General features: G+C 45.5%; 1 protein-coding gene across 1 annotated transcript in view; it reads right to left on the bottom strand.

Moving 5' to 3' along the window:
- Positions 1–311: 311 nt before the first annotated feature.
- The window catches only part of dock2 (dedicator of cytokinesis 2), an 80,245-nt gene continuing 59,747 nt past the window's right edge, over positions 312–20,809 (bottom strand). The window contains exons 27-52 of the mRNA XM_035520351.2: positions 16,714–16,812; positions 16,176–16,270; positions 15,831–15,909; positions 15,584–15,684; positions 15,285–15,343; positions 14,936–15,084; positions 14,562–14,647; positions 13,990–14,146; positions 12,441–12,481; positions 8,978–9,068; positions 7,787–7,897; positions 6,872–6,961; positions 6,088–6,192; positions 5,795–5,936; positions 5,564–5,645; positions 5,338–5,422; positions 5,134–5,220; positions 4,677–4,853; positions 4,172–4,255; positions 3,919–4,056; positions 3,698–3,816; positions 2,645–2,729; positions 2,030–2,131; positions 1,794–1,896; positions 1,432–1,580; positions 312–1,250 (exon numbers count right to left, since the gene is read on the bottom strand). Of these exons, the coding sequence (XP_035376244.1) occupies positions 1,188–1,250; positions 1,432–1,580; positions 1,794–1,896; positions 2,030–2,131; positions 2,645–2,729; positions 3,698–3,816; positions 3,919–4,056; positions 4,172–4,255; positions 4,677–4,853; positions 5,134–5,220; positions 5,338–5,422; positions 5,564–5,645; positions 5,795–5,936; positions 6,088–6,192; positions 6,872–6,961; positions 7,787–7,897; positions 8,978–9,068; positions 12,441–12,481; positions 13,990–14,146; positions 14,562–14,647; positions 14,936–15,084; positions 15,285–15,343; positions 15,584–15,684; positions 15,831–15,909; positions 16,176–16,270; positions 16,714–16,812 (2,679 nt within the window). The 3' untranslated portion in view covers positions 312–1,187. The remainder of the gene's footprint in view (positions 1,251–1,431; positions 1,581–1,793; positions 1,897–2,029; positions 2,132–2,644; positions 2,730–3,697; positions 3,817–3,918; positions 4,057–4,171; positions 4,256–4,676; positions 4,854–5,133; positions 5,221–5,337; positions 5,423–5,563; positions 5,646–5,794; positions 5,937–6,087; positions 6,193–6,871; positions 6,962–7,786; positions 7,898–8,977; positions 9,069–12,440; positions 12,482–13,989; positions 14,147–14,561; positions 14,648–14,935; positions 15,085–15,284; positions 15,344–15,583; positions 15,685–15,830; positions 15,910–16,175; positions 16,271–16,713; positions 16,813–20,809) is intronic.

Genomic DNA, 20,809 nt, shown 5'->3' with positions numbered 1-20,809 from the left:
GAGTCGGTCGTCAGTTACAACTTCTCAGAACTATACTAAAGAAAAGAATGAAAAAAGCAAAGACAATTTCAGATTCTGTAGCACATTTTGTCAGGAAATTGTCTACACTTATGACTTAATTGCCTTTATACATTTACATAAATATCTGACTAATAATCTTATTCCAAATGTCTAAAACTATTCACTTTGTGATTAACTGATGCCAAACAGAAAATTTGTAAATAACCGGTGAAAAGCTTGAAAACTGTCAGTTATGAACCAGCAATCACTGTCTTGACAATGACAATAGATATATGCAAATGACAAATTCCTGAAATTAACACTTTATTTATTTGGGATGGGATTACAGTCAAAGTTAAAAACAGTGAGCCTGCTGTCAAGGCCTGGCCCCCTGCTGCAAAACGGGAAATAGCCCAAAGCTCTGCAGGGTCAGAGATCCGCACCGGGCGTAAGAGGATGGACCCTGCGCGGTCATCATACAGCCATGATTTCAAATCATTTATCAGCATTCATCAACATTCCCTCAGTAACAACATCAGCATTTTTATACAGATGTGATTATTTGTCCTCAAAGAGCTCCAAGAGCATATCAAAAGATAATTTATCAACAATAAAATTCACATGTGGATATTTTAAAATGGCCAAGGGTTGGGAGTTAAGTTTAAAATCCTTCTGATCTTTACATTCACAATTGTTTGTGTAGCATTCACAATGATAAAAGTTCCTGGGAACTGGTACAGCAATTTGTTTTTGTTTTAAAATTAATATCCAATACAATACTAGATAGATGTAAAAGTGAAGGCTAACTCTAACTCTCTTCATGGAATCGGGTTTTAGCCCACACTATTACCCCCATTTCAAACATACAAGAGCACCTAAATTCTGATTTTAATGACGAATACATTGCTGTGCAATATTTTTTATTAGAATCACGGTTTGAGCAGCTAATAACTGCTATCATGATTCTGCGCTTAACTGTGTTACAGACTATCATTAAATAATTATCTCATCATTTCATAACGATTATGCATCAAGCATTACATCGTCATACACCCATAATAAAGTGTCAACCAGGACACTGACGTGGTCCTGCTACTTCCTTTATGGTATCGGTTGTTTGGAACTCTCTTAACGCTGCTACAGTGAAGGTACACGAGCAGGCCTAACTTGTCTTTTTGGAACAGAAGTTAGAAATGTGTGGCATCTTCAGAAGAGTCTGATGGTTTCCCCTCTTCACCCTTGGAGCCCAGCTGTGAATTATACACACATAAGATAACAGACATTGTTTGGAGTATCAGGAATAAGAAGTGTAAGAGATACAGGATCTGTCAAGAAGATGAAATCAGTTTGTGTGTGTGTGTGTGTGTGTGTGTGTGTGTGTGTGTGTGTGTGTGTGTGGGTGTGTGTGTGTGTGTGTGTGTGTAAAATTACCCGGGATTTAAAGATCAGGCTGATGACCCCTTTTGAGCGGCGGTCACTGGTGCGGTCAGATGGCAAACATACAGACACACTCTTACTATCTCGCTTGGACCGCACATTCTCCACCTCCTCACTCCCATTGGCTACGGACAGAGACAGACCTGCGATGGACAGTGCAGGCATGAGGAAGTGGAGTCACATTCTCCCATAATCTGGGAACCGTTAAGATTCTGCTTCTATTAAAAACTCTCATGACACAAAGTTTAACATCTGGATGTGTGTTCTTCCATTACTTGTGAGGAATTGAGGGCTAAGTCTAATATGCTCTGTGTGCATGTGCGTGCATGTTTGTAAGTGTGTGCGCGTGTGTGTACCAGTTATAGCAGGCAGTGATCTGGAGTTAATGCTGGCCAAGCTGCCCTCCATACTGGGCTCTGATAGGTTTGTGTCGCTGCGGAACTCTTGCTTCTTTGAAAGCTAGGAGTGGACAGAGAACCACACACGCGCATTTAGCCTCTTCCTTTTAGGTTCCTCCGTGCAGCGGCAGTGCTGAAGTTCCTTTCTTTTAACCACGCCGAGCCTTTTGACATGCTGGTCGGCCCGGACTCACCCGTTTGCTGTCCAAGGTGCTCATCCTCTCTTTTTCTTCGCTGATGAAAATCATGCTTCCTCTGCCAGACTTCTTCCTCCATTTGGACTTGCGCAGTTTGACCTGTGAAGAAAGACACGGGATGAGAGGGTGATGGAGGATGGGACAGAAAAGAAGGGGGGTGTGGTTCCAGAGGAGGACCACCAGCTGTGTGTCTGCACGGTTAAGGGGGCAGAGATGGGGCGGATGGAGAAAGGACAGCGCTGGGCTGGGGTCTGGGCCGCAGAGCTGCTTTAACAGTCAGCACTTCAGATGGGTGTAGTTCACCTCCGAAATGTAACAGTTCTCCAAATGAGTGGCTGTGTCCTGTGTAATAGAACACTGTCTGATCATAATGCTCCTTTATCTGTCATAGAACTGTCTGATCGTAATGCGTCAGTGTCTGTGTAACAGATCGCTGTCTGATCGTAATGCGTCAGTGTCTGTGTAACAGATCGCTGTCTGATCGTAATGCGTCAGTGCCTGTGTAACAGATCGCTGTCTGATCGTAATGCGTCAGTGTCTGTGTAACAGATCGCTGTCTGATCGTAATGCGTCAGTGCCTGTGTAACAGATCTGTCTTATCGTAATGCTCACCTCCACCTCCACTCCATTCTCGTCAGTCACACTGACACTCCCACTTGAGCGGGGCAGGCTGAGAGGCACCGAGTCCAGAGAGACACTAAGAGACGACAGGAGAAGAGAGATCGAGCGAGAGGGAGACGGAGCGAGAGGGAAGGGAGACATGTTTTAATTACATTTTGCCCGGTTTTTGGTTTTTTTACTCATTTGTTGCCGTCGTGCAGGTGTGTGCACGTTTGTGAGTAAGTCTTCCTATAAATATTCGGACAGGATTATAAAAAGTCCAGACAACAGAGCCGTGCACAGATGCAAACCCAAAAAGATAATCCTAGCATTTCCTGTGTTGGGACTGTGCGCTGAGATGGCAGGGCTGTTTGCAGCCAGCTGTGTTTGATGCTAATGAATTGGCTGATCCACCTGCGACCAGTCTGGCCTCAGAGACGTTCTGCTGGGTTCCTGGTCTGCCACGGTCCACGTAAATCCAATTACCATGTGGCAGGAGATTAAATGACAGAAAGAAAAAAAACAAACAAACAACTTCTGTGCTAACGATTTAGCCGACTTAGCTTAGCGCTTTAGCATGCATCCATCCAGGGATTCACTCTTTTATATATTTACCTTGTTTTCCAGTCCTGCAGGTTCAATCTTAGATAAACTCACCCCTTTAAGGAAGGGCTGGATCCCAGATATAGGAGTTTTTCATATCTCACCTAAACCACTGATCATCAGATCACGAAAAACTATTCACAGGAGATTTCGTTTTACAAACACCTGCACAATATATCACAGAAAGGGTCATATCATACCTAATTTAATGGTATAATAAAAAAATACTTTGGTGAATGATAAAAGCACATTGAATATGTGCAATGAAGCTTCTAATAGCAGTGCTTAAGTGAACTTTATCACCCCGTGTTTCATGCAAGGACTCTTGTTTTGACAGACCCATCACACAAAGTGGTTTGCTTTTGGACTAGAGGAGAAAACCGATGGAATGTTGTAAAAGGAATAGATACAGCTGCTCTTTGGGTGGGCGTGGCTCGGCATGGCTCGTGGGGGCGTGGTCACCTGTCTGGGTGTTGCTTGGTGGGGGTTCCACACTCCGACCCAGCCATTGAGCAGACAGACTGCCGAACCGAGCGAAGGACAGAGCGTGGACGAGTTGACCTTCTATCGTCCATGTCCGGCTACCAGTGAAAGGCGGGAAAAAAGGAACAGAATAATGAAACGGAAGTGCCTTCAGTTCAGCTCCCTTATTCTCTGACAGCGAGACAATCAGTCTGTCTCACCAGTTCTCTCACTCCGTACTCCTTCTCCACTTTCTTCTTGAGCTGTTTGAAACATTCCTCCATGCGCTCGTGAAATGGTCTCAGATCATCAGTCACTCTCTTCCCATGCAGAGAGATGCCTCGACCCAGTAAGGGGATCTTCAGGGGGTCAGAGTTCAACACACTTCACAGAACAGTCTCTGTAGAGCACTGCATGGCTTTGGCCGAGCATATGTGTGCGTTTTGTATATGTGTGTTGTGCGCGTGTGTGTACCTGCCAGGCGATGAGATCTTTGAGGCGGAGCAGCCTTTCTTTGTCGTCTGGATGCTCCTGTGTGTATTCGTCTGTAAAGAACGCCTGCAAACAAACAAAAAGAGGAAGTGGGGAACCAGAGTGAAGCAGAGCAATAAACCAAAACAGCTCAAATATAAAACACATGCAGGGAACAAAGACTTACACCCACAACCCTGCAAACACACACAGGTACACACACGCACGCACACACTCAACACTCAAACACTCACAAACACACGTTCACACACGTACACACACGCCCGTACACACACATGCACACACACACACACACTCAAACACACGCACACACACATGTATGCACACATGCACACACACACTCAAACATACACACACACACGGCCAAAAATTTTGGCACAAATATAAAATTTAAAAAAGCACGCAATAAACAAGTATACATACATTGACATGCAAACTTACAAATACACACACAAACCCACACACACACTCACACACCGCTACACACCTTCTCATACTTGGCAAAGCCACCCATCACAGCCGGATCCACTATGCCGTTGAGCAGCATGGAGAGGGGATTGATGGGAAGTGTCTCGTCACACTGGTACTGGTTAATCATGGTCAGGATCTTCTCGTTGGTGTTTCCCATCGTCTCGATGGCATTCTCCAGAGGGCTCACTGTCGTCTGACAGGACGGAGAAGGAAGTCATTTACTCCCGATTTAATGCAGGCACCTGTGGTGTAAGACTGAGGATTCCTGAGCACTTGGTCGTTAGTTTAACTGCGCTCTTAAGGCTTTTACTGGGGCGTTCATTTGTCAAGTGTTGTCTTAAGTACAAACGAGGCCTGGAGGTGTTCTGAATGCAGAGTGCGGGGTGCTGTCATGCAGCCACACTGATGCTCACATGACTCATGCTCGCGTGACCCATGCTCGCGTGACCCATGCTCGCGTGACTGATACTCACGTGACTGATACTCATGGCCTCGAACCAGCGCAGGATCCCTGGCAGTTTGTATGCAGTGTAGAATGTGGTGCGCTCAATCCACATAGACTGCAGAGAGAGAGAGAGAGAGAGAGAGAGAGAGAGAGAGACATGGAGCACTACTTACGTGTGTGTGTGTGTGTGTGTGTGTGTGGGTGTGTGAGTGAGCAAAAGAGCACAGCTCACAGCAAACTCATTGTCAGGGTCCACTTTCCCTTTCCTCACAGGTCTGGAGTACTGGAAACGCTGAACATAGTTTGACTTGTAGAAGCTGAAAACGGCACAGGTGCAAGAACGTTACAGGCAACCGACTGCTGGTATCTGGCTGGCAACTCTGGGCAACAATCAGACACCTGCCACGACTGGGAAACACGCTGCAGGATGGGTACTGGAACACGGACAGAATACTGACTTGATGATCTGATCAGGGACTGGCTTGTTCTTCAGACGGGGCGGGATCTCCAGGACGGGCTGGACCGTGAAGCACTGGATGTCTGCATACAACATGCTAAGAAAGACCCATCGATTCACGCGTTTACGACCAGTGCACCATTATAACGTGTGTGCTTCTGAACACAGGCTGCCTGTGTTGTGTTACTCTCTGTTAGACACCACGGGTATTAGTGCTGTATTGGAAGGATACACTGCAAGGGGGAATTTTTGACGTCATCCCCGGGCATGGTGGTGATGTTGAGCCGGGTGGCACTGGGGAACTGGCTCATCAGGTGGCTCTGGAAGTCCTCTCTGCGCTCATATTCCTTGCCACGGTGGATAAACACTTTGTTCTGTAGTGGGAACACGGGACCACACGTGTCACAAGCCCAGCGCCAAGCTGGTGCAACGTATCCGTAACAAAACAGCGCATGGTACAGTGGGGAATTAAATACAAGGTAACGTCCAAGTAATGCGTGCACACACACACACACACACACACACCCGTAGGAACTGGGGGAATCCACAGCCGTAATATCCCACGGCAAAGTAGTCTGGTTTAGGCCGAAGTATCTTCATGATGTTCTCGTAGAACTTTGCCTGCTGTTTCTGCATAGGAAATGACACAGAAATAGCAATAAACAAACGTACAAAATATATATTTGGGGAAGAAACATTCAAAGAATGTGTCATGATAAAGAGCAGTGGGAGAACAACAGAGTGTGTCAAAGGGAAGAGACCAGGAAAGGTGGACTACAACAGCACCATGCTTGAGTCTTTAATTAGACGTATACGCTTTGTGGATTCATCTAAAATTCATAAAAAATACTAACCCTATTAGTTTGGAGAAAATTAATCTCCCCACAAGCAGTGCAAAGCAGCCTTTTGAAGCAGCCGAAAATCAGCATGATCAGGAATATTCGAAACGCTACGATTATGGTAATTAGTTATTAGACACAGTCAAAACATTTGAAATGACTTCCCATTCAAAAAAGCAGGCCAAATTATAACATCGACATGAAAGATAGTGTAATTCTTAGGAGATCTTCACATGATTAGAGTCATTTTCTTCTCCACAGTATGGAGCAATTAGACAAAGCTTTAAAGATTTAGTGGGACCCGGAGCTGGAAAGCGTCTGCTCTGGTCATAAATCCCACAAGAAATGATCTGAGAAAGAGCAGAGCACTATGTGTGTGTCTGTGTGTGTGTGTCTGTGTGTGTCTCTGTGTGTGCATGCATGTGTGTGTGTGTGTGTGTGTGTGTGTGTGTGTGTGTGTGTGTGCTTACCAGGCTCTGCCCAAGTAACTCATAATCAAAAACTTCCATCTCATACTGGTCAGCAAGCTCTTTGCACAGAGAAATGGCTTCCTCCCACATCTAATATGCAAACACATGCACACGCACATGCATGCGCACACACACACACGCATGCACACACGCATGCACACACATGCATGCACACACACACACACACATGCACATGCGTAGGGCAAAATATAATGTGTGATAATGTCATTCTAAATGTGCAAAACTTTATAAAGAAGGATATGAATTTAGCTCAGTTCAATTCACGATTCCACATTGTGTAGGAGACACCTACACAAAATCTAAATCTGACACCTAAAGCCCTCCTGTTAACTATAGTCTAAACCTCATCTAGTCAATGCTACACCTAAACTCCTCCTCTGTTTATGGTCTAAACCTTATCTCATCCATGCTACACCTAAACCCCTCCTCTGTTAACCACAGTCTAAACCTGATCTAGTCAATGCTACACCTAAACTCCTCCTCTGTTAACTACAGTCTAAACCTCATCTAGTCAATGCTACACCTAAACCCCTCCTGTTTACTACAGTCTAAACCTCATCTAGTCAATGCTACACCTAAACCCCTCTCTGTTTACGGTCTAAACCTTATCTCGTCCATGCTACACCTAAAACCCTCCTGTTTACTACAGTCTAAACCTGATCTAGTCAATGCTACACCTAAACCCCTCCTGTTTACTACAGTCTAAACCTGATCTCGTCCATGCTACACCTAAACCCCTCCTGTTTACTACAGTCTAAACCTTATCTCGTCCATGCTACAACTAAAACCCTCCTCTACTACAATGGGGTCATACGTCAGTAGCACCTGCCACTATATTAATAGACACAGAAGAAAGTGGAGGTGAGATTAGGGGGTTGTGTGTGGGGGACAGACCTTGCCCTTGTCGAAGTAGCTGACGATGGTGTTGTAGAGGTTCTCTTTGAGCTGCCGCTGAGACTGGGGGCTCTGGAAGTCCACCTGGGGGGTGCACTGGTCATCGGACCACTGCAACACAGCAGGTGTGTGTGTGTGCGCGTGTGTGTGTGTGTGTGTGTGTGTGTATGTGTGTGTGTGTGTGTGTGTGTGTGTGTGTGTGTTGGGGGGAAGCAGAGTTGGATAATGAGGTCAAATGGGAGAGAACTTGCTGGAATAAAAAAGAGGAAAGTAAATCAAAGATAAAGAAAGAAAAATCAAATGAATGGCCAAATGAATGGCCAAATGAATGGCCACATGAATGGCCAAATGAATGGCCACATTAATGGCCAAATGAATGGCATGGCGTGAAATGAAGCAGGATGAGTTATAATCTAGTAACAGGAGACTGGGGTTACTGTGTGTGACATCGGAAACACTTCACTGCGTTCAATTTAGGACGCCTACCATCTCTGACATCATAATCTATGCCAGAACAGGTAATAAGGGAGCACAAGAGGCCCGTTGCAGTTACATCTGAGCCATCTGACTATAGTTAATCTCTCACAAAGCTGTGTGACCATATTTAATCCGTTTGATTATATTTGACATAAAAGAACAGAGCAATAAGAGACACAAGTTGGATATTTGTTGAGGACCAGGAGAGACCAAACTGTGTTCACCAGAGGATTACAAGACCAAGCACACAGTTCAGAATGGAATCTAATGTAAATGAATGAACTCCACACTCTCGGTATTGATCAAATATGACCTGAAAGTGCGAGAGGGAGAGGGGCGAGACAGAGAGAGAGAGATATTGAAAACAACGGCATGAATCTGGGCTGTTAGTCTGTGGGAGGTGAACTGAAGTCATAAATCCAGCTTGAGAGCTTTATCTTCCCGCAAAGTGCCATTGGACATAGTCAGGGACGATGGTAAATCAGCCAATAACGACGCCTCTTTCACCACGCAGAAATCTCTGTGCTCCAAAATATCCCTCTTGTCACTATCACGACCTTGTGTCAGAGGTCAAACAGTATCTGTCTGAAATTGTGGTGTGTGTATGGTGTTTGGGAAAACATGCGATTAGGACTGCTTTAACAGTTTGCTGTGTGTCTGTGTTGTGTGTGTGTGTGTGAGTGAGTGATGTATGGCTTGAAAGTGCTCAAGTACCTTAAGCAGCTTGGAATGCAGCAGAAGTGTGTATGCTGCCTCTGTGTAGTTCTCTCCATCCAGATGAAGATCCCTCAGTTTATAGAGGTACCTATGACGGGCAAACACACCACTCTGGTCTCATATCACATCGAAACTGTATGTTCCAACATTGTCCGTAAGATGGCGGTATCGGACCTGAAATACCAGAGCCTGCCCTTCCCTGTATAAACCATTTCTCCCAAGCAGGTACTCCCAGGTTTAACCTCAGACTCTAGTCAAGAAGTTCATGAATTGTGCGGTCTTTTCTTTTCTTTCAAAATTAAACCCTTTTGTGTGTGTGTGTGGAACAGACAGGGCAGGAATGCAACTCCAGGAGCTCCAGTGCTAACAGAATGCTAACCGTCTGGTAACAGAATGCTAACGTTAACCGTCTGGTAACAGAAGGCTAAAGCTAACTACATTGCTACTCTGAAGGCTGAAGTGTCACATTAGTGCTGGTGGATGATTCTTTGGTATCCGTTTCACCTACTCCATCAAACTGGCAGCGTTCTGTCGGAGTTGAATTAAGGTTCAAATCTTTTCTGGCGCTGTAGCTCGTGTTCTACTAAATCTTTACATGGGGGGGATGGGTGAGGGAACTACCCTGCAGATATTGCCTTTAAATATTCAGCCTGCACTGAGTGTGGGGAAATTTTTTTTTTTTAAAGTGTAATAATTTTGCTATGCCTTATTCAGCTTCCCACTCTTCAGTCATGGAGTCAGACGCAATTCAAGTTTAATGTGCCTCTAAGGCAGTAGTATGTCAAACAATAAATCTTTCTCCTCTCTATCCCTCATTTATACTCTCTCTCTCTCTCTCTCTCTCTCTCTCTCTCTCTCTTCCTTTGTTTCTCAGTTGAAATATCAATTTTGGGTTGGTTTTGTTTGGATGGGGGTTTCACCAAGATGGGCTTTGTTCTTCCATATCAGTGTTCCATCTGTCTCTGTCTTGTCTGAGGCTGCATTCTGCCGTCCCAGGACAGGCTGAACTACGTGGGAGAAGATGGATACTCGAGTACCCTTGGGAATCCTGCCTCTCTTCTGAGGCTGGGCCAGGCACGAGGCTTGCTGGCGCGAGTCCCGTTCCCTGGGGGGACCGCCCGGCTTCAGCTGGATGGTGTAATGGTGCTTGGGGTAGAAAATGCACGAGATGTCACGGAGACAGCAGCACCCTGCACGTGACGCTGAGGCTTTTGGCGTCTTGGACAGGATACGCATGAGGGAGGGAGGAAGGCCAGAACCAGACACGCCCTTTAACGAGCTGTGCTGGGCTGCTGCTGCTAGGGTGGTAATTGCACAGATGTGATTTTTCATATCTTTAAGGTAGATGCTTTTTGTAGATTCAAGAAAAGGGCTCTCTCTCTGTCTGTCTCTCTCTTTCTCACTCGCTCTTTTTTCTTTTGACGTCATCCCTGCTGGATTCTTTCATGATCACCCATGCCTCCCGTATAATGCACGCTCTGTGTGCTATCTGTGCTGCTCGTAGAACGTCTCTCTGTTGCTCACCCCCCCACACACACACACACACTCTTCCTCACCGACTGCTTCTCCACTCTCTTCATTATCTGTCCTCCACTAGCACTTCATCCATATAATTCCCATACGTGCTCCTTTACAGAGCTCTTTTCTGTTTCATCTGCATCTTACTTCCTGTCTCTCTCTCCTTTCATATCCAGCCCCTATACAGTGCCATGAAAAAAGTCTTCCTGTTCGTCTGAGTTACAGATTGCACTTTGATATTCTGAGGAAGTCAGAGAAAACTGTATAGACGTGGCATAACATGGGAAGCAGCTACAAAATAGTGTCGCATTGCTGGTTTGACGCAGCCAGCATTGCTGGATCAACCCTGAGGAAATATAAGCCCGGGCACTGCCTGGACGGGTCCGTCCTTCAGAACTCCGTGTTAGGACCAGAGAAGGGACATGTGACTGAAGCCACAGACACTCGCTGTGTGGGAGTTCTGGAGCCAGTACCGAGAGCCCTGTGTCCAGCTGGCTTGTATGGGACGGTAGCAAGACAATAGTCATTACTGATGAAAAACCACAGCATGGAGTTTGCCAGAAAGCTTTAGAGTGCCCGAGGTAAAATGTGGCGGATTCTGTGGTCGGTTGAGACGTAGATTTTTGGGTCATAGGAGGCAAACGAATTGAGGGGTTTTGGCAAATTTCAAAATGCTAGGTGTGGCAGAAGTCTATCACTGCCCATTCCTGATCAAGGGGCACCTTTTTCAAACTGACAGACAGACGGACGGATGATCCAAACACACACATGGTGATACTACTTCAGGCAACCTGCTTCAGTCCTGTAAAAAACTGAAGCAAGGGTGGAAAGACGGTGAGCCCAAGCGCAAGGCATCGCGACACGGGAGTGAGGAATGTTCTGTTAAGTCAAAATCTCAATCTACACAAGAATCTATGGCACTGTTTAAAACTGTCAGGCGTCATCCAACCTACCTGTCCAACTAGGAGCACGTCTGCCAGGAGGACAGAGTGAAAGTCACCCCCAAATGGGTAGTTCTGCTAGAAATGCACCCCAACAGACTGTTGGGGCAGCAAAACGTGGCTCTATCAAGCATAATTCTGAAGGGGTTGAATACTTATGCAAGCAGCAATGTTCAGTTTTTCAAAAAAAACCAAAAACCTGAAAATGTCATTTGTAATTCAGGTGAAACTGATGATCTGATCATTTGTAACAGAGGTGAATTTGATTATTTTTAAGTGGCTTGAATACATTTCTAAGGCGCTGTATCTTGCGTAAGGATTGATAGTTTTATTTTTCATGCCTTTTACCTCACTTGAAATTGAACCACCAATTAACAATTCCAGTTTCCTGCTTTCTGTCGCAGTTCCATCCACCTGCCAACCACTACTGGCATTTGTCGGTGGTCGAGCACATGGACTTGTGGATGTGTTTACGTTTTTCATAAGTTATCTGTCCCTTGTTGTTTATGTCAGTCCATTCCTCCCTCTGGTGGTGTGTGTCGTCCATCAGTAGTGACACCAGCGGGGAGTTGTTATGTCATTATGTTCTTCCTTATTTAAGCCTGTTTGGTCTGCATGGTTGTTTGTAGGTCACTGATGTTATGATGACTTCTTTTGTTGTAGTTAGTGCACTTTTATGTCTGTTGTTGTTTTTGTTATTTTCATTAAAGACTCATATTTGCCACCCTTTCTTTTTGTCTGCACATTCTTTGCCCGTGGCACTTTCAAATCAGAATTCTCTCTGTGTGTCTGGTATGTTGCTATGGGAAGAGAACAGGTGATTCTTCTGGATTTTAACATGAAGTTAACAAGGTCTAGATACAGGATGCTATGTCAAATTACGTACACATATTAAACCAGGTAACGAAACAGTGACTATATACTACATAGTTTACAGCACAATCACTCAGGCACGCACGCACGTACACACACGCACACACGTTTAAACAGAGCTAAATTACCTTATATACATTCCCTCACGATTGATGTCCTTGTAGAAATTCTGGGGGGAAAAATGACAACAAAAATTTAGTTTATGCATTTATGAGTGTATGTGGGCGTTTGGGAGGGGCACCCATCTGCAGAGACTGTCTCATATATCGCCTTGTTCTAATAGAGAGAGAGAGAGAGAGAGAGAGACTAGTAAATATATATGTGTTCCTGTAGGGTTTTGCATAATGAAAAATAATGTTTGATATTCAGAGATTTTGGCTGTTCACAATCTATGAATATCAAACAGTATCAGTGCGGCTAGGCCTCTAATACGCCCACTAATATACCCACCTGACATCTACTGAAACCGACTAGCAAGATCTCTAAAAACATGAAAAATAAAGTGTGGAAATATCCTAACTTGTCAAAATATAAAGTGAAGTGAAATTATTTTAGAGAAATTATTACACCCACATCAAATCTGAATTAATCCCCCCCCCCCCCGCCCCCATGGTTGGCAGGGTTGAAGTGCTGTGATTTATGTCGTGTCTGAGGTCTCCACTTCCTGAACGCTGCCAGTGTGCCTTTAAGCAAAACGCTTAATCCCCCATCATCGTCAGGGAGCTGATGCTGTCCTTTCTGCAGATACAGCGGTGTGCCAGCCCATCCCACAGGTGAGAGCTTGTTCTTAATCAGCTCCCCTGCTAAAATAAACACCCGCCCCACTCTGGCCTTTCAGTGAGAACATAGCCAGCTGAGACACACCACCCAGCAAAGCTGACATTCATACCTCTATAACAGTCAAATATCCAGACATGGACATGGTTTGCAGGTTGGATCTCAGCAGAATGACCTCGCTCTAAATAAGTATGTGGCATTTTCAGCAGTTTGAAGGATTCCCTGATTATGTTAGTTTAAAAACTGCAGATGGACTTGAAAAAACCTGCATGTGAAAGTATGAGAGAAAAGGTGTGTGTGTGTGTGTGTGTGTGTGTGTGTGTGTGTGTGCGTGCATGTGAAAGAGCGAGAGAGAAAGACATTGCATTAAGAGCAGGTGCTATCACTTTTCTATATAAATAATGCGCCTATTCTTAATTGAAGGCTACGAAAATGAATCTGATACTACAAATGTAATTCATACTTATAAACAACAGCCAACTGTCTGAAAATGACTTGATTACAGATCTTCCACTTACTGCACGCGATATTTTAATATTTTAAAAGCTGATTATCAGAAAAACGAGGACTTTAGCCAGTGGCAAGTCAGGACAAATGGCAATCTGGCTGTAAAGGTCCAGAAAACGACAGAGTCCATTTAATATGAGAATTGTGTGAATGAGGAAAACTGTTTACACCTTTATTCTTCAGACTTCAGGAGAAGAGATGGTAGGAGAAGGTAAAGAGTCGGGGTGTACTCACTCTGGAAGGGCAGCAGCGGAGCAGTTCCCCCCGCGGGGAATGTGAACAGCCCAGCCAGCAGCCCAGAGACTGACAGCTCAGCGCAACACCCTTCTGACAGCTCGAGTGACAACTGAAGGTCTATGCGTGTGGGGGCCTGATCCGGTGGGCAGGGCTTACCAAAAGATTCACTGTGCAACTCATGCGGTTGTTCCTGCTGTCATCGCTCATCACCGTGCGGTAGTCAAGGAGACGCTCTAGGAGGCCGGTCACCAAGGAAACGAAGTTCCGCACCTCTGGCAAAAGGTGGGTGTGCTCCTGAGCACAATCTAGTAGACTACAGAGAGAAACACATATATTGCAAATATATACATACATGTGCACAGAGTTTGAATATGACGTATAAACACACACACACACACACACACACACACACACACACACACACACACACACAAGCCCTTTTCATGTTTAATTTAACACATGTATTTGAGGTTGAAGTGGTTTAGGGGCAAAGTCATGCTTCAGCTGTTAGACCTGACGCTGACTCTAACTCTGACCATGACTCTCACCCTGACTCTCACTCTCACTCTCACGCTGACTGATTTGTGTGTGGGGGGTTGAGAGAGCCAGGTAATGGAACATGGCATGTCAGAGTGACCTGGCGTGTGTGTGTGTGTGTGTGTGTGTGTGTGTGTGTGTGTGTGTGTGTGCGTGTGTGCGTGTGTGCGTGTGTGTGTGGGGGATTTTACATGGTCTGCAGGAGTTCCATGTATCTAACATCTCCTCCCCCTCCTTCCACTTCATGATCCAACTTCAGAATGATCTCATTCTCAAACTGAGAGAGAGAAAAGAGTCAGAGAGAGTCAGAGAGAGTCAGAAAGACAGACAGAGGGAGAGTCAGAAATACAGAGACAGAGAGAGTCAGAAAGACAAACAGAGGGAGAGTCAGAAATACAGAGACAGAGAGAGTCAGAAAGACAAACAGACAGCAAGAGTCAGAAAGACAGAAAAGACAGAGAAAGGTGCAATAGAAATGTCACGTCTCTGATCATAACAATTTCTATTTGCATTGTATGATAGTTATCCATCAGGATTCTGTGTGTGTGTGTATGTGTGTCCATACTTTCTTAAAGTGCCCAGTGTGATTGTGTTCACACTGCATCATGTCAAAGAATATGGGTATTGTGGCTCTGCGAAGTTCTTCCTCAGGAATTAGAGTCATTTCCAGTATTGGCCCAACCATGCCAGGGATAAAGCAGATCTTATTCACCCCTAAAACACACACACACACACACACACACACACACACACACACACACACACACACACACACACACACACACAGAATACACTTTCAAAAGAAAAGTATGAGAAAGTCAGTTGACATGGCCTGACTTCTTGCATAAGCCTACGTATATATGACCCTATACACACACACACACACACACACACACACACACACACAAACATACCCAGCTTGTACCACATGTCTCTGATGGCAAAACCAATCAGTCGTCTCATGTCTCCATACCTTAAAAAACAAAAGGGAGAACAAGAGAAGGAAAACAGCTCATTAATGTGTGAATACCTGGGACATGTTTTCCACTTCCCTTACTCTACTGCACTAACTGTGATGTAGCTACTGTAGTAAACATGGATCCAGAGAGAGAGAGAGAGAGGGAGAGAGAGAGAGAGAGAGAGAGAGAGAGAGAGAGAGAGAGAGAGAGAGAGAGAGAGAGAGAGAGAGCATGTGTGCTCAGGGGTGTCTCACTTTGCTAGGATCTTGTTTCTCTTTGTGGGGGAAAAATGCTGCAGCTGCAAAGACTCCTGGGTAATAAATGCCACAGCCAAATGGAAGTAATTATTCCACAACTACAGCCAGAGGGAGGAGAAAGAGAGAGAGAGAGAGAGAGAGAGAGAGAGAAAGGTGGGAAGGTTAATGAATGTGAGATTAGAATTATTTTTCATATATTTTTGTACATATTCCATAGTGTTTACAGTACATTGTAGAAACACACCTGGAATTCAAAGTTGTTGTTGTCGAGGAATTTGTGGTTCATGGTTTCAGCATATGTATTGATGGCTCTGAGGAACACTCTGATTGGATGAGACAATTAAAGCTTACAATTAATCTCATTAGCAGTGTATTGTGTGTGTGTGTGTGTGTGTGTGTGTGTGTGTGTGTGTGTGTGTGTGTGTTTATGTATTCCTGTGACACAAAACATCACACACACAATTCAGTATTCCCCCTGTCTACAGCATTTACTTCTGGTCCTACTGACATTGCACATGTGTGTGTGTGTGTGTGTGTGTGTGTGTGTGTGTGTGTGTGTGTGTGTGTGTGTGTGTGTGTGCGTGCTCACCTGTTCTGAACCATAATCATGGTGACCCAGTCAGAAGGGTAAACGTGTTTACCAATAAGGTCCTTAAACAGCAGAAATGTCTCCATTAAAAAGTCCTACAAGAGCACATGCAAACAACAATTACACCACCAACCTTATACAAACACCACATCAAAACCTTACGCAAACACCACATCAAAACCTTATACAAACACCACATCAAAACCTTATACAAACACCACATCAAAACGTTACACAAACACCAAACCAAAACCTTATACAAACACCACACCACAACCTTAATCAAACACTATGCCACAACTTTATACAAACACCACACATAACCTTTTACAAACACTATACCACAACTTTATACAAACACCACACCACAACCTTATACAACCACATACAAATGCATATTTTAAAGGGACACAATAAAATAGCGCATGAAAAATATTTAATGATGTCACATGAACATAAGTATGTTGTGTGTAGTAGGGTCTGTCTGCAGATCACAGTGAACGTGTCTGTGTGCGTGTCTCCGTGTGTGTGTACTCACCACTAAGTCACTAGTCCCGCTGAAAGTCTCGATGTAGGTAGAATAATGCTGATCGTCCATCTGACTCAGTATAGCAGTCATACAGGCTACCACACGAGACTAGACAGAGAGAGAGAGAGAGAGAGAGAGAGAGAGAGAGAGAGAGAGAGAGAGAGAGAGAGAGAGAGAGAAAGAGAAGGAGAGAGAGAGAGAAAGTACAATTGAGCACAGAGTAGCATATTACAGAGATTGAACACATAAGAGAGATTGAACAGTATCTAATCAAAAGAACATCCTGACACACTTTTCGGAGTGAGATGAAATATGAAGAGATGAAAAACAACTTTTCAGATCCCAGCCCTTCTGTCCGTACCTGTCTCTCCTCTCCCAGCCCTTCTGTCCGTACCTGTCTCTCCTCTCCCAGCCCTTCTGTCCGTACCTGTCTCTCCTCTCCCAGCCCTTCTGTCCGTACCTGTCTCTCCTCTCCCAGCCCTTCTGTCCGTACCTGTCTCTCCTCTCCCAGCCCTTCTGTGCGTACCTGTCTCTCCTCTCCCAGCCCTTCTGTCCGTACCTGTCTCTCCTCTCCCAGCCCTTCTGTCCGTACCTGTCTCTCCTCTCCCAGCCCTTCTGTCCGTACCTGTCTCTCCTCTCCCAGCCCTTCTGTCCGTACCTGTCTCTCCTCTCCCAGCCCTTCTGTCCGTACCTGTCTCTCTTCTCCCAGCCCTTCTGTCCGTACCTGTCTCTCCTCTCCCAGCCCTTCTGTCCGTATCTGTCTCTCCTCTCCCAGCCCTTCTGTGCGTACCTGTCTCTCCTCTCCCAGCCCTTCTGTCCGTACCTGTCTCTCCTCTCCCAGCCCTTCTGTCCGTACCTGTCTCTCCTCTCCCAGCCCTTCTGTCCGTACCTGTCTCTCCTCTCCCAGCCCTTCTGTCCGTACCTGTCTCTCCTCTCCCAGCCCTTCTGTCCGTACCTGTCTCTCCTCTCCCAGCCCTTCTGTCCGTACCTGTCTCTCCTCTCCCAGCCCTTCTGTCCGTACCTGTCTCTCCTCTCCCAGCCCTTCTGTCCGTACCTGTCTCTCCTCTCCCAGCCCTTCTGTCCGTACCTGTCTCTCTTCTCCCAGCCCTTCTGTCCGTACCTGTCTCTCCTCTCCCAGCCCTTCTGTCCGTACCTGTCTCTCCTCTCCCAGCCCTTCTGTCCGTACCTGTCTCTCTTCTCCCAGCCCTTCTGTCCGTACCTGTCTCTCCTCTCCCAGCCCTTCTGTCCGTACCTGTCTCTCCTCTCCCTGCTCACTGATGGACGTGTCTCTCCACTCTGTCTCTCCTCTCCCTGCTCACTGATGGACGCGTCTCTCCTCTCTGTGTCTCTCCTCTCCCTGCTCACTGATGGACGCGTCTCTCCTCTCTGTGTCTCTCCTCTCTGTGTCTCTCCTCTCCCTGCTCACTCTTAGACGTGTCTCTCCTCTCTGTGTCTCTCCCCACTCCTTCATTTAGGTGTCACAGTTTAAAAATGGGAGGATGATGAATGGAATAAAAGTGATGGATGACAAATGGATATTTTGCAGGTGGTGAGATAAGCACATCACTCAACTAGATGTCAGAATCTGGACCACGTTCTGCTGATCAGGGATGCTTGTGTGCATGCGTGCGTGCGTGTGTCCACATATGTATGCATTGATTTGTTCTTCTACTGTAACCTTTAGTTAGGGTGTCAAAACTCTTGCATCAGTATTTCAGCTCAGTCTGAAGGGCTCGGCAAAGCATAGGAGGAATTCAACCTGGCAAAGTCAATAATCCATGAAAAACCAGGGTTATGGTTAGCTGCATAAGCACCATTAACACCAGTAACCCCAGCAACACCAGTCACACTAAGCACAATTTTAAACTGTTCCACAGTGTCACAATTTAGTCACACTCAATCGTACACATGCTGAAATGAGAAACGTAAATACAGAAATCAAAGCAGAAGGAATATATTTCTTCCTCCTGCTGTCAACATGCCAAAATAGTTTATTCTTTCTTTCTTTTTTATGTAGATTATGTAGATTTATGTAAATTATGAATGTGTCATGCGGATACAAGATATATTCAGTCAGTGTCATTCATTGGCATGATGGTGAAGTTTACGCAATCCAATCTGACTTTTCCACTCTCACTAACTCCTAAGAGCGCGGGAGAAGAACTGCTCCTGTGAGATCTTTAGGTGATATCTTTCACACCTGCCTTTTCCCCTTTCTTTTAACTGATAGGACAAGTGTTAAGAAAGCCTGACAACACAGTTTAAAAATAGGATTTGTGGATGAAACCAGTGAATACTTCCCGATTTCAGGAATATACTGATGACACGGAGGTCTGGCTCTAATAATGTGACCTGCCCTCTCAGTGTGTGTGTGTGTGTGTGTGTGTGTGTGTGTGTGTGTGTGTGTGTTTTTCTACTGCTACTGGCATTTCTAGGTTTGGAATTAAGCAATGAGTGATTGAAGACAAAATAATTTCAGTGTTTCCTGTTACTGCAGTACCCCACACACATATCCACACACACATGCACTCATGCACACACACATCCACACAAGGAACCTTATGATCACACAGACACATACAGGTAGCAAATGAAGGGGGAAGTCTATGAGTAAGTGAAGAGTTTAAGACAAATACAGGGACACCCGCACACAATAACACGCTCACAAAGCCTATAGAGGCACCCGCACACAATAACACGCTCACAAAGCCTATAGAGGCACCCCGCACACAATAACACGCTCACAAAGCCTATAGAGGCACCCGCACACAATAACACGCTCACAAAGCCTATAGAGGCACCCGCACACAATAACACGCTCACAAAGCCTATAGAGGCACCCCCACACAATAACACACTCACAAAGCCTATAGAGGCACCCCCACACAATAACACACTCACAAAGTCTATAGAGGCACCCCCACACAATAACACACTCAAACTCTATAGAGACACCCACACACAAACTATATAGAGGCACCCCCACACAATAACACACTCACAAAGTCTATAGAGGCACACACACACAATAACATGCTCACAAAATCTATAGAGACACCCACACAATGACAAAGTACGTGCTAATAAAAACAGGCAGGAAGACAAGCAGAGCATTCTGCGTTTACTCTTTCCCTCTCTCTCTCTGTCTATCTCTCTGTCTCTGTGTGTGCAATCTGTATTATGTTACAGATCTAATGAGGTGTATGAGCGTTATCTATACAGGCTGATGGTTTAGCCTGAATGAACACGACACCAGCCACATACACACACAAACCTATACACACACACGCGTGCACACACGCACATACACCCAAATACTAAATTGAATTTTGATCCTATAGCTGTTCAGGTAGAACTCTAATGAGCCTCATCGATCAGTAAATCCTGATATCCGTATACATGCATACGCATGATAGAAACGGTCTGACAGTAACAGTAACAAGAATATCTATGACCAGTAGCAGCAAGACGGTAACAAGACATCCATGACCAGTAGCAGCAACAAAACTCTCTATACCTAAAGCCACACTTTGCACACCATTAAGCTATCCCAGTTCTCCATGCTTCTTTACTGGCGCGCCACTCGCTGTCATGGGACTCGTCGGGCTCCAGCGTGGACGTGCCTGCAGCGGCGGTCTGGGCCTGCTAACACAACCATGATGATTACTAGATTTTCCTTAAGACGCTCCTTAACCGGCATGCCTGCTGTTCAGTTCACACTACACCTTACCTCGGGACCCAGGACCCTCCTCATACAGGTCTGCCCACACACCCTGACAAACTCCACAGTGTCCTCCACACTAACAAACCCCCAAATATGACACTTTGTTTTCTTTTCCAGAACGGCACGACTTGCGCATGGCAAACGTAATGTTCTCGTAGCTTTAAAGGGCATTTTAGCGTCATCACCCAGGAAATGGAGCGCCTCACAGCCTGAGTTATGTTTAACACACGGTACGAGCTTTGGAGTTGGGCACACAGTCATGTTTCACCCGTTTCTCCATTGACACTTCTAGGGCACATCGGCGTAAATTTGGCAACCGCAGGGCCAATCCCTCCACCCCATCCCCCCAGAGCAGTGGATGGGGTAACAGACCCCCAGGTT

This window comes from Electrophorus electricus, chromosome 4, assembly GCF_041902795.1.
Source record: "Electrophorus electricus isolate QZ-2024a chromosome 4, ASM4190279v1, whole genome shotgun sequence".
Taxonomy (NCBI): domain Eukaryota; kingdom Metazoa; phylum Chordata; class Actinopteri; order Gymnotiformes; family Gymnotidae; genus Electrophorus; species Electrophorus electricus.
The sequence above is the reverse complement of the archived record's forward strand: the minus strand, read 5'-3'. Positions and strand labels throughout refer to the sequence as shown.